The sequence below is a fragment of the Montipora capricornis genome, chromosome 8 (genome assembly GCF_036669925.1).
Source record: "Montipora capricornis isolate CH-2021 chromosome 8, ASM3666992v2, whole genome shotgun sequence".
In the NCBI taxonomy this organism is placed as follows: domain Eukaryota; kingdom Metazoa; phylum Cnidaria; class Anthozoa; order Scleractinia; family Acroporidae; genus Montipora; species Montipora capricornis.
This window is the reverse complement of record NC_090890.1, coordinates 35773899-35787361: the sequence shown is the minus strand read 5'-3', so window position 1 is coordinate 35787361 and position 13463 is coordinate 35773899. Positions and strand designations below refer to the sequence as shown.

Below are 13463 nucleotides of genomic sequence, written 5' to 3'. Positions count from 1 at the left end.
GAACTCAAAATTCGTGAATCAAAAACCTTGCCTTTATGTTCTTCTGAACAAGCGGTGTCGTTCAGCTAAAAAGGTCTTCATATGGTGATTGCATGTGAAAATTTTCGAATGGTATTTGCAGGCGCTGGCATGAATGACCTCGGAAGATTTCGCATAGAGATCACAAGACCATAATTGCATGTCTGACATGTCTTAAATGGCGAGAGTTTGGTTAAAATTTTAATTTGTAAAACCCCCGCAAATCTAATATCACAATATTTTACTGTCACCTTGTAAAGCCAAGAAAACAACCTAATAAAACTGTCAAAATTCAGAGATGATCATGAGAAATGGCAAGGAAATAATTACCACAGAGAATTTGAGAAACTGGCAAAAATCCGACTTAACTGATAACCCATTTGCGACTAAACATTGCTCCATTCTTTTAGACAAATCAGTTTATCTGCTTTTAAAGAGTTGGATTAGAGTAGATTATCGCCTTACTTATTCCCCAGAATTAAACTGGTTACTCTTTCTAAATCGGATAAATTAAAGCAAAACACTCCTAATGCACCAGGCTTGCTAAGAGCCTTAATAGCCTTTTCCACTCGGAGGGTGCATGACATTTACAGATTTTACCGTCTAACGACTAGACGTTACTCTTTTAAATGAGGAACCCCTTAGGGGCGAAAAAAAACAAATACGTCTTCAGGCCGCTTTAAAGCCAGCGACAGTGTTCTTAGATGCTATGTCTAAAGGAAGATCATTTCAAAGTTTTGGCACTGGGTATGTAAAAGAACGGAAAGAAGACAAAGAAACGGGTTACTTTCGAAAGAAACTGTTCACTCTGGTGGAGGGTTAAATCCCGAACACGTCAGCTCACAAATCTTTCTCAAGGTGGTTGATTCAATTTACCTTTATAACTCGCAGACTAAAACCAAATTTTTGTGTAAAAGAACAATCACCGAGGGTTACCATAGCAAAAAGACAAACAGACTTAAAGGAGAAGAACTGCTACCTTAGAAACGGTTAGCGAGTGGAAAATGAAACTGGCTTAATTATTAACCGCATTTGAAGATATATGGGGAGTTATATGATGATCAATGAAGCAAAAGTCATAAAATCTTGAGGTCTTAGCAAGATTTAGTATGTCGAATGACAGCGCCGACTTATCGGCCTTTAGTGGACAAGGCTGCCTCGTTCCCACGCCTACGGCCTTTATCTGCATTGGTTCCAGGTTATTCAAATATTTCTTTGCTTTGATTTGTTCTTGAGCTGAGAGATAAATTGCGCGGGTTCGGGACTGATAAAGTGCTGCATAGGGTGTGAATCTTTTCGCTTCCTGGTGCACTCGTTCGCATAAATACACAAGCGCTCAAGGGAAATCGTTCCCTGACTAAGGCCGTGATCTGACCGGCGAAGTTTTGAGATCATCATCAAGGAGGTTAAAAAATGACGACGGCTATGGCAATGACATCGACAAACAGAACAGCAGTAAGATCGTTGGTCAAAAGAAGAATAAGCTTGCTGCTCCTGGGGCACGAACTTAGCACATAATTTTAAAATCTGCGGTACTCTGAGGACGTGAAATCATCAAATTCAATTTGAGGTTTTGACGACAACGTGCGCAAACTGATGTGAATCTTTCATTTTCTTTTTTTTTTTTTTTTCTAAAACCGCTCGTACTCAATTAATTTTTAGGATTATGAATTTGCCCACCTTGTGCGACGTGGACGAGATGTAATAATCTCGAAAACCGAGGAAAGAAAGATTTACGATAGTGCAAAGTTATACTTTGAGGCCTGTGACGTTTCCGTCGACGTCCTAGTTCAGACGACGACAACGGCTACGATAACGCTGTCTAAACATTCTAAACGTCTAAACGCTGTCTAGTTGCGATAATCTCGCGATTAGTCCAAGTCGTTCGGAAATTGTGTATCAACATTCAGTCAGGAATAAAACTGATATGGACGATGTTGATGTGAGGATATGTGGAGGACCAGAGCATTAAAATATAGATTTTAAAACTTTTCCCAGGCTCTAAAATTCTATGCCGTTCTGGTTCGTATCACCTTAATTCCTAGATAATTACTGCGAAGCTTACTACTCGAATAAGTTACGAAACGAACCATGAAATGATTACAATAAAGCGAATAACGCTCTCGTAGCGAGCGCGTTATCGTCGTTCTCTCTTCACGGATCTGTAAATTACGCGCGCTTTTAGCTATTGGCCAAACGGCTGCCAAAGTTGATTCTGATTTCAAACCACACTTATCATCTGTTCCGCATTTCGTAAAAACCATCATATTCAATGATTGTGTACGGATGCGCTCCGGATATGTTAAAGCTTGGCCCAACCTGCAAAAAATCCCTTGAAAAATCACTCTAAACTAACCTATTGGATCAAAAGTACTTGAAGTACTTGAAGGTGTTGTGATATTCGGTGATTGCAGGACTTTTGTTCCTTTGTACATAACGGCGAATCAGTTTCAATTCCACTCCTCTTCGTTCTCTTGCATGTATATCATAGACAGAGTTTTTAAGAGAATACGACCATAACATCACACGGAAATACTTGAGCAATCACACACCTTTTATCTGGTTGGCTTCAAGCTTTATTCCCCTACGATTTATTAATAGCATTAGGAATTTTTTTTACCGATCTTAAGCACTGACTGTGCTTGTAAGTGCTACAACGATTCTTAGTCAAACGCGGAAGCAGTGCAGTTCTGTTTCATTTCATTTTACACTCGGGGATATTTTGGGGTTTCTTTATAGCTTCAGCACAATTACGTCAAAAGAAGTAATACAGGTATCTGAACGTCACCAGAGGTTACAGCGTCTTAAAATTGGCCTCTATAGAACGGCACGGGCCATTGAATTTTTGAGAAGGGGTCGGGTTAGGCAAGTGCCAAAAGCTTTTGGACAAAAAACGGTAGGGGGAAAATCGCGTACAAGTAAGTGGTGTGGAAAAAAGGTGTAATGGAAAAAATTCTTGGAGCTACAAATAATGGGAAAAAAATTTGACCCCTCTCTCCCTCCCTCGTCTATCTCAAGAGACATTCATATTGGAGCGCATGCTCAATGACGAGCTTTTATTCCTGAGCACTGATACGCATTAGAATTTTGACAAGTGCGCGTGAGCCGAACGTCCAGGAAAAGCCGTTCTCGTATTCCAATCTAAAGTTCCTCGACGATTTTAGTTATAACTAAATGCTCGTCTAGAGCGATTTCGATGCAACAATTAACTTTAATAAATAACAAAAGTAAGGAAAGATTGATCATTCCATTCCACTGTTCACTGAGATTTTATGAAGTTTCAATGTATTCACCAATAAAAGAAACGTGACACTGTGACACCAAGCCCGCAATCTGGCCAGTTCCTGACACATGCGCACGATGATGTCGCCTGGGTAGTGGCAGCCATGGACAGCTGTTTCGGCCATGTTAGGCCTCATCAGCACAGCATAATCGTTTGGCATCTGACAAACGATGTCCGTAACTGCCGAGGTGTGTGTCTAGAACAAGCGCCAGTTCCTCAAAACATTGTGCCGTTGGCTGAGAATATCAGATATACAGACCAGACCGCCGAGTTGGTGTTAGAGTGAATGCGTCACGTTGCTTTTCGTTTACTGGTTGTTTATTAATAAACACTCGGCGGACACGGACTAAGAAAAAAAACTAAGAAAAATTAAAGAGCTCGCCGTTTTGTAAAATTATTTTTCATTCCCCTTGAGGGTTGCAAGCGTACGCGAAATAAAGCCTCATTTACACTCGCAAGTTTTCCTTGACAAGTTTTCCTTGCCGTCAGTGTAAATGGAAAAATATGACAAGTATTTTAGAGATACGCTTTCATCGCGCTGGCAAGCACTAATAATCACTAGGAATCTTGACGTATCTTCGACCTCTATGTTATTTTATTATGTTACGTTTTTTCATTGCATTAACTTTGTTGAAGGAATAATTATTAATAATGTGTTTTGCATTAGCTTTGTTGAAGGAATAATTATTAATAATGTGTTTTGGATTAACTTTGTTGAAGGAAAAAAAACGAACAATGACTTAAAACAGAGTCTAGGGGGTAGAAGCAAAACAAGAACCCATGCCGTGTATCCCGGAAAACGGAAAACGTTTAAAAAAATGCTGATAATATTATTAATAAAATAATAATACTGTTGATAAATAATATAACGAAACCAAACATAGTGTTTGCGCTTGTTTTCTACGTTTAATTTTAGCAATATTACATGGAAGACTAATGAAACTGAAAATGATTTATTTTTAATCGTTTGATCAATAGATGGCAGCAGCTGATCGCCAGCTCGGCTGAGCAGCTCGCAGCTTTAACATCGTTAAATAAAGGACAAAAAAAAAACGCTGTTGTGACAAGACGAAATCCAGAACAACCTACATTTAAATACTTATACCAAAACCAGCATTTTAATTATTTTGTTTTCTGTTTCCTATAAAATTATTTTTCTGTAACATTTGAAGGAACAAACTGAGGGGTCTGGGGACGAGAATGAACTTTCTTCGCCTTTGCACGTTTCTTACATCCAAAGTAGCTCGTGTACCAATATTGAAAGAGAATACTTAAATGATCACATGCTCTTTTCGTCCTTCTTATTTAAAGATTGCTATCGCAACAAAACATACGAGCAAACAAGGCTTTCAGCCACACTTAATTTGTTACTAATTCAAGCTTTCGGTAGTTATAAATAGTGATTATTCTTTCCCTTGAACTGATAAACTTTCGTTTATATTACATCCGCGTTCCTTTTCCCTTGTCTCTAGAGGTAAATTTATGTGTTTCACATCCACACTGAGCAAGTTCAGTTTAATGGTTCTAGGAGATAAAATCAGAGAGTACTTGTTTGTATGTGTTTCAGAATGGCATTTACTTTGGACAGCAAGCACGTAAGCAAGCTAAGGAAGCTTAGAAATCTTAACAGCATCTTAACATTTAACTCAATTTATCATCCTTTTCCCAAAGCAAGCGCTCTTTACTTCTCTGTGTAGAGTTCTTTTCGACATTTTGCCGAGAAGATTCATCCGCGGGCTGACACCAATTAAGGATTTCAACTATGTAGGAAGTAGTTAGTTTTAGCCTTATAAACCCCGCTTAGATAGAGCTAATCAAGTTTCCCGGCCTAATGGATAGAGACTATATTTTTATTCTCTTCCTGAACAGCGCAGAAACGAATAAGGTCTTGCTTAACAAGTACGGATTTAAAACACTTGAATCCTGTCATTGCCCCAGTCCGCAACAATAATATTTCCCTGCGAAGTCACAGCCAAGCCTTCCGGTCTTTTGAATTGTCCTCTATTATTTCCTTCGGTTCCGAAACGAGTGACAAATGACCCGTCTTCGTTGAAGACTTGAATCCGATGATTGTACGAGTCACTCACGATGATGCGATCGTCGGCGTCCGTAGCAACTCCTGTTGGCCAGTTGAACTCTCCGTCGCCTCTTCCACTTCTTCCAAACTGGAATAGAAACTGACCCGTTGAGCTGAAAACCTGCACCCGGTCGTTTCCGAAATCCGTAATTATCATGTGACCTCTACTATTAACTGCAATGCCTGTCGGACAGTTGAACTGGCCCTTGCCATCACCAAGGGAACCCAATGATAGGATTATCTGGTTTTCCTGGTTGAGGACTAAAACACGCGCATTCCCACGGTCAACGACGATCAGATGCCCATCGTTGTCAACAGCCACGGCATAAGGTTGATGAAGGCGCTCACTTTGCATAGCTCCCTTGTCGATTTTCTTGATGAACTTGCCTTCTTTTGTGAATATCTGCAGAAAAGTGAATCAAGCGCAAGGCGGATTAGAATTTGTCATATTAAAATGTGAGAATGGATTTAAATATCTGGTACTGGTCATTGCAAGTCGAGTGCGCCAGGGATCAAAAGCTTTCGCCTTTGTATTCGGCTTTCCTCCGGACTTCTCTTTCAGCTCCCAGCTGGTTTTTTTTCCCTTGCTACTCTCCGTAACTTCATCTTATGCGCGCACCGGCTTCACGGATGAAAACTTCAGTAAGCTAGCAACCCTAGTCTGAAGTCTCACGTTGTATTGTGCGTCGTGTATCATGCATTCACTCCGCATGCCATAAGGCTGTACTGAATTAGATTGCCGTATTTCAGCTAGTAAATAAAAGTCTGTCCTTCTCTTTTCTCTTTTGTATCAGGGTGAGTTTTCTTTTGCACTAGAACATACTATTACAAATTGAGTGATATTTAGCCTACGAACAGGCTCTCTCTTAACTGTGGGAAGAGATTCCGGCCCGATCTTTCTCGCTTGCTCCGAGAAAAGAGAGGCTAAGTGATATCATGGTCTCTCAACCAAGCCCTCGGTTCTCAAGCAATGGGCGTCAGAGTCCAAACCTCTGATCTAATCTAGATCTAATCTTACGCAAATACAAACCTGAATTCTATTGTTCATTGTATCTGCAACGACGATGTCCCCGGTTTTGGTCACTGCTACTCCACTTGGAGACTGGAAATGACCATCGCCGCTTCCGGGTGAGCCAAACCGGAAGAGAAAATTTCCATCCGTATCGAACACCTATAACCCGGAAAAACCGACATGTGTGAAACGTGCAAACTTACATGTACTTCTGAATTTATCGTAATATTGGAGCGGATAGACGAAAGAGATCGAAGTCAACCTGACTGCTGGTTAAATGACTCCAGAAATAGAAAATTAGGGTGTGCCGGCGCCTTAGTCTTGGTCTTGCTTTTTTTTTTTTAACCGTTTTTTTTCTCGGTCGGAAAAGTGGTAGGAGTCGTACTGGGAACTCCTCGAAACAAAGGTTTAAACCTGCTGCTAGGGCAGCGTACACTTTAATTTTTTTCACAATCGTCCTCTACAAAACAAAGCATGAAATTAATTTATTCAAGAATGTGGTTTTGACGACAACGTCAGTATGAAGAAGTCAATATTTCATTCTATATGTTTACTTCAAGGGCTGTAGGTCATTTCTCCAACACTGTACAAGATGTAATATTGTTAAAATTGTTATTGGGTGTTTATTTCTGCCGATGTTTCCGTTGGTCGGCTTTGCCTTCGTTGTTAACAAAGCTCCTCATTATAACTGAACAACGAGATCACTATTTTTGACGCATGAACTAAACATGATTTAAATACCTGCAGACGGTGGTTGCGCGAGTCGCTAACGATAACTTTCCCATCTTGATCCACTGCCACACCGTGGGGATCCCCTAGTTTGCCAAACTTGGACCCACTGCCCTCAATGGCTCTCCTTGCGCTTCGCACTCGAGGCGCAATGTCTGCGATGTTGACGTCCAGCGGAAATCCTTCTACCATCTGCCCACGAACGAAACAAGTAAGCGAGAAGATACCATTGAAGTATGGGTGATAAGCTGTGAAGGACTGGCCGTCAGCTAGGAGAGGAAAATTCCACAAATGCTTGTGTTAGATCAAAGCTTATTTATTAATATATTTTCTTACTGCTATACCGCTTTGGTCGACAACAGACAAAAGTGCTGCAATCCTTCGGTCTAAACGAAGGCCACTTGTGATCAAAGCCATTTACGAACACAAAAGCTTATTCGTTGTAAAATATAACTTAAAAAGAAGTATTTAACTTCCTCAAAATTTCCAGTCCAGTCTATAAAAGAGAGAAACTTAACCGTGAAACGATGTTGCCGGATACCAAGGGAGTATGAGGGAGCCTATCTTGGCTACACTTTGCAGGGCGCCGGCTGGATTTTCATGCAGGTTGAGATCCCACTGCATGTGCCTACCAAAAGATTTGGCTGGAAATAGTCATCTTGTTTCGTTCTTTTGACTTCCTCAAATCTTCCCGTGATTGTTTACATTTGGGTCAACATTTTCATAAGTATAGCCTAGAGCAAAATTTAACATTTATGATGCGTCTTGTTATCCTACATCTCTTGCCATTTTCACTCGAAGGATTTGTTCTGTCACATGTATAAAGAATCGGTAAGTAGTAAGTCGTCTGCCTGGGGTTGGGGAGATGATTACTTCCTCCTGCCAAAAGGATTCCTATAAATTCCCGGAGATCTAACGGTGACAAATCCTCAAATCTATGACCTAAGGTGAAGTTTTCTGAATTGTTTATTTATGTTGCACCGCGAGAGTAAACCCGGACGATTTGAACTGACAGTTCGTTACATTGATTTCAACACGAATGTAGGAAAATTAAAGGCAGTAATTCATTTCTGTCTTAGAAAAAAGAATACCGGTACGCTATTTTAATTTGTGAACTTTAATTATGATCGTAAAATGATAAAATACCCGTGGTTGTTGTCTCCTGGTACATCAATACGTCAACACGAACAACTCCATCGAGTTACAATGGTAAAAATATATGCAACAATTCAACGCAACATCTATGTAAAATTTTGCTCTGGGATCAACAAGATATACTTAAGAAAATGTCGACCTCAAATGTAAACCATCATGAAAAGATTTGTGTCAATGCTCAGCGGCATATAACAGAGGATGGTCAAAGATGAAAGATGATTGATGTTGGAAGCACTCACCACAAAAGCAGGTGTTTACAGGAGAAACCTCGTGGGAACGGGGAGCATGCGCTGTTTGACCTTTTGCAAGTTAACCGCTGATAAAATAAACCGTTTTGCACATATTGCGTTGCGTATTTTACAACAAGCCCACTGTCCTGAGGTTCGGTTCCTGCAAAGGAGCCCTCGGTTTTTTCCGAAGATCCCCGACTCACCATCGAAAAAGTACGGCCCTTCATTTATTTACTGCGCGCAAAAAATAATCATCTTCTTAACGATGATGGTGAGAATGCACTATTTAGACTATATCTAACCAAGAACCATAATGGGATTATGGCTCTTGTTCTAACCTAGAAGTTCAACTGGACAATTGTCAAAGGAATCCAGTACAGTTCAATCGCATAGTTCCATCAAGTCTACGATTGTTCAGTGGAAGAAAAACTGGAAAGTTGTAGGTTAGACGTCCTGAAAACGAGCACTATCGCGGGAAACATCCTCGAAAATACGTCTCTTTCTATCCATCATTTTTCATGTCGATTACCTGACCCAAGTTATATTAAGTCCACTTGAACAACTGTGGAAATACTTTATGAAAAAAAGTCTGTTCAAGGAAGACAAAGATTATTATAATTATTGGTTACCTGCCTTTAATAATATCATTTTTAATATAACAAAGGAATCAAGAGCTTTGATGGACAACAATGACCGCGCGATGCAAGCAAGACGTAGACAGAGCTTTCTGCAGGTGGCCAGTGTATCAATTTATCTCACTCAAAATGCATCTTAATTAAGATAGATTGAATTATTTAGAATGTCGATTTTTAATCTTGAGTGCTGGTACGTCAGCAAAAAGTATGATAAATATACAGAAAAATAAGCGATAAAGCCAATGATTCTTATTTAAGTGAACATCGCGGAATTACATAGGCATCATTAAGCAGCCGATCGAAATTGAGCGTTGTAAGTAAATCATTCGTATTGGAAAAAACGTAAGACTCAGTTTCCGCAAAGATAGCGATTGTGAACAATAATTTTGTTGATTTAGCTGAATAGATTTACGTCGGATAAAAATGGTTATCTGAGCGTAGTAACGGTGAAAACAAAGAATATCATAAGGGAAAAGCTGGTACTACTTAGCCTCGGTTATTTTCAATTAATTTTATGCACTTTATATTTCTGCTGCCTGTTGCATTCCTTTTCTAATCTTTTTTTTTTTTTGTGTGTTCCCTCTCAAAAAGACCCTATACGTTGTATGGAGGAAGACACAGTGGTCAAAAACAGGAACAATTAACCGGGACAACAATTAATATCACCATCAAAACAGCTACTATTTTGTACTCACCCTGATGAATTGTCTCCGGGGCCAGTAAAGCTCCTGTGGTATCTCGTAGTTCCACAGATATAGGCGAATCTTTCAGCCCGATTTCTGATGCTCCGTTTTCACTTCCGTTCGTAATTAAAGGCAACGCGGTATCTTCTAACAGTACATGTGGGCCGCTACTTTTTAAAATGCCTAAACTGTGGGACACGGCGTTTTCAGCTTCCTTGTTATTCACTTCATACTTGATTTCAGAGTTTTCTTGTGGTTTGCAATCAAGCTCTGTTTCATTTAATTCTGTTAATCTTTGTGTAACGTGTCCTCTTAGTGACAACAATTCCACCTCGTTAGCGTATCGCAAAACCTGCTCGGAAAAGTCGCAACCCGCTCGGAATCTCGTGAAATCTTCTTCTAGTTGCTTCTTTTGTCGTCGTAAGATCGTAGATTTTGCGTTGTGTATCTTCTCTACTTTAATCAAAAGCTCTCGTTCCCTCTCCTTTATAACTTTTATCTGCTGGAGGGCGGTTTCGCGAATTTCCGCCTTTACAGATACCAGCCTTCCGTGAAGCGTGTCTGAAATCCCTTGTATGTCTCGCATCGACTTCTCGAGGGTGGTTACATTACCCGCGCATTGCTCGTAAAGGTTTTCCAAGGCAGCTTTTTGTTTTTGTATCTTTTTGCAATCTTTGATGTAATTGTACTTGTGTTGGCGATGTTCAATCAAAACGCAGTCTCTGCAAACTGCCTCGTTGCACGTTTCGCAATAGTACTTTAATTGCTCGCTTCTATGAATCGCACAAAACGCTGGCCTGTGAAGATCCTCTCCCGTGTTGCTCTCAAGAAGTTCGGATATCGTCAAGATCCTGTGGTCTTTGGTTTGTCGTATCCTTTTATGAACTCCATAGCATCTTTCGCAAAGAAATTCCCCGCAATCAACGCATCTAGAAGTGGCAGGGTAACCGGCGTCGCAGCTCGAACAAGGCACTGGTTCTTGGTCGCTGGAATTAATGAGAGCAATATCTAACATATTATCCAAGAAGAAATTTATAGGCAAAGATCTTACTTCGTCCCGTGAAATCTTAGCATCCGTTTTGCAGACCGGACAAACTAGATTTTCGTTTTGATCGAGTCCCTTGGCGAGGCTTTCGATGCAAACTTGACAAAATGAATGAAGGCATGGCAGGAGTTTCGGACTTCGAATCAGCCTTCTACAGATTCCACAATTCAAATGTCTTGATATGTCTTCGACGTTTACTCCGGCAATTATCGACGATGTCATTTTGTTCACTTTCAGGAAAATAAAGTCTCTCGGCTAACAGCCAAATTTCGCTCGATCGACTTGAAAAAAACCGCCCGACGTTTAAAGGTAAAGTTTAAAAGTAAGTTTTATAGGCTTACACTGAATTTATATTGCGACCGATGTTAGCTTGGCAACGTGATAGCAACCATGTGCTGTCACTTGTTAAATATGCTATGCAAATTGAAATGTTAAGTTGAGCCGGAATATTAATAAGCCATGAAGCTTTTGTCGACGTCCAAGACAATTATAGCTTCAAATACGACTTCAGCCTCAACTGAACTCTTGCGAGAATTAAATAATAATAGCTCATTTAAAAACCTATAAGCAATTCTAACTTTATTCGTATTTTTTCATTTGTACGTCGCAAATTTAATATGTAATACCAGACTAAAACATGATGACATTTCCATTTTTTTCTATCTTGATTGTAAAGTTGTAATTATTAACACAGAGGACACTTTTGCCGTAATTGAAATCAAATTACGCACCCGTTTTCAAGTGTTGCAGCGCGAAGGAAAATTGTATGATAAATGGAGTGATTGAATCTTATGCTAATCGTTTAAGGGTGAAAGGAAGAATTGTGCTCTAAATAAGTACGAAGAAATGGAAATTAGCTTCTATCTCGTGGATCAACAAAAAGCAGGTTTTTTGTTGGTCTGTTTTGACTGTCATTTACAGACAGGTGCAACTTACAGATATCAGCCACATCTAATCATGGGAAGTTTAAAGTTCGTTTCAAGGGGGCTGTTCTTTGGAATAATATTGAGGCGTCTTGAAAAATTCTTCTCTTTCACAAATTTAAGCGGTTCCCTTAAAAAGTCTCTTATTACGTCATATTAATTATCTTATTTATACTTCCTCTTTACTCCAGTCCATCTGAAGTGACATCTTCTTTTTCTTTTTTTTTTTCTGTTGTCGTTGTCTTTGTTGGCCTGTCTTTTATCATTATATTTGTGCCTCCCTGAATGGACTTTTTTCCTTTAGACGTAAAATAATTTATCCTGCCTGCTAGCTAGATTAGCTTCTTAGTTTTTTTCTTGGGAGCATTGTACTTTCTTAAGTCTATTACTTATTCCGTGTATCCCTATTTACGTGTGGTGCAAATAAACTTGTTGTTGTTGTTGTTGTTTAGATCAGTTTCCAGGTTCCCGATAGTTGGTTGATAGCCGTCAGAGAGAGGACCCTGGGAACGTAGTTGTAACTGCGCAAGAGCGTCTCCAAGATGGTATTGTTTCCCATTCTCACCTCCAGAGCCCACCCGTTTCATTTGATCACGTGGTCAGCAAAAAGGTGATCGCCGACCATGTGACCAAAAGAAACGGAGGATTCTGGGGACGAGAATGATTGTTTCCTCGCAACCATGACCAAGTCTCTCCCTCAATCGAAGGATTACTCTTAATTGTCAATATAGCCTCAGTCCTATAAGCGAATGGCATCATTTCGACGCCTCGAGACGATGCGTTTTGTTTAGGACTGAATTTTAATATATCGGAAGTGGGCTGGCTATTTGCTCCAAGTGAAGCATCATCGTTCATTTTGGACACTGAAAGCTTGATAGGGATCATGGGAAATGAACATACTTGTCTGGACTCGCAGGACTCAAACCTGGAACTCCTTCGCTTAACCACTAGACTACCACATCAATAGCTGCGAGGATGTCATTTTTTTAAAAGTCAGTGATTTTTTCTTCTAAATGCCGCTGTAAACGTGGATTAGTAAGACCCGCTAAGAAGCCTAAAGCTTACACTGTGAAAAATGTCGGTTACCAAACTTCAAGAGAAAGCTAACCATTTTAAAATCAAAAATTTGGTTTTATCAACGGAGTTGATAATGTAAATTGATCAAGCCACAAACAAAGAATCGTTGTCAAACCGAACTCAATAGTCGCCGTGTGGTGTTCAAGGTGAAAGAGCATCTTTTTCATCGTTTTATCGTACGATGTGGAATAAGTATCCTAAAAATAAATTGGTACGAGCGGTTTCAGAGTTAATAATATAGATGAAAAAATTTCTCGATTCTGATTGACTGAGAGCAGTGCAGTTCAAGTGTAACAGTGCAAATTACACATCGAAATTCTGGATTATTATTGGCTAATAAATAATAGGGTTTAGTCAGAACCAATTAAATCTTTTGTTTTCAAATCAAAGCGCTCCCTCTGGATAGCTCAATTATGGTACAATTTTTCCCTGATTGCGTGAGTCTCTTCCCCGTTTCTTCTGCTTTACCGTAAGTATATTATTCATAAGTAATCACATGATTTTTCTCGCGCAATTTGGAATAAATAAGCACTTGTAAATTTTCAAAGCCTTCAAATTACACTCGCCCTACGGGCTCGTTCAATTTTGGTCGTCTT

The 13463-nt window shown here is 39.7% G+C and overlaps 1 protein-coding gene across 1 annotated transcript; it reads right to left on the bottom strand.

Annotated features, from left to right (window-relative positions):
• Positions 1-4187: 4187 nt before the first annotated feature.
• LOC138060213 (E3 ubiquitin-protein ligase TRIM71-like) lies at positions 4188-11229 on the bottom strand. The gene is made up of 4 exons (XM_068905946.1): positions 9835-11229; positions 7132-7388; positions 6409-6549; positions 4188-5781 (listed from the first exon to the last, which is right to left on the bottom strand). The coding sequence occupies exons 1-4, from the start codon at positions 11087-11089 to the stop codon at positions 5209-5211; spliced, it is 2226 nt and encodes a 741-aa protein (XP_068762047.1). The 5' UTR covers positions 11090-11229; the 3' UTR covers positions 4188-5208.
• Between the last annotated feature and the right edge of the window lie 2234 nt (positions 11230-13463).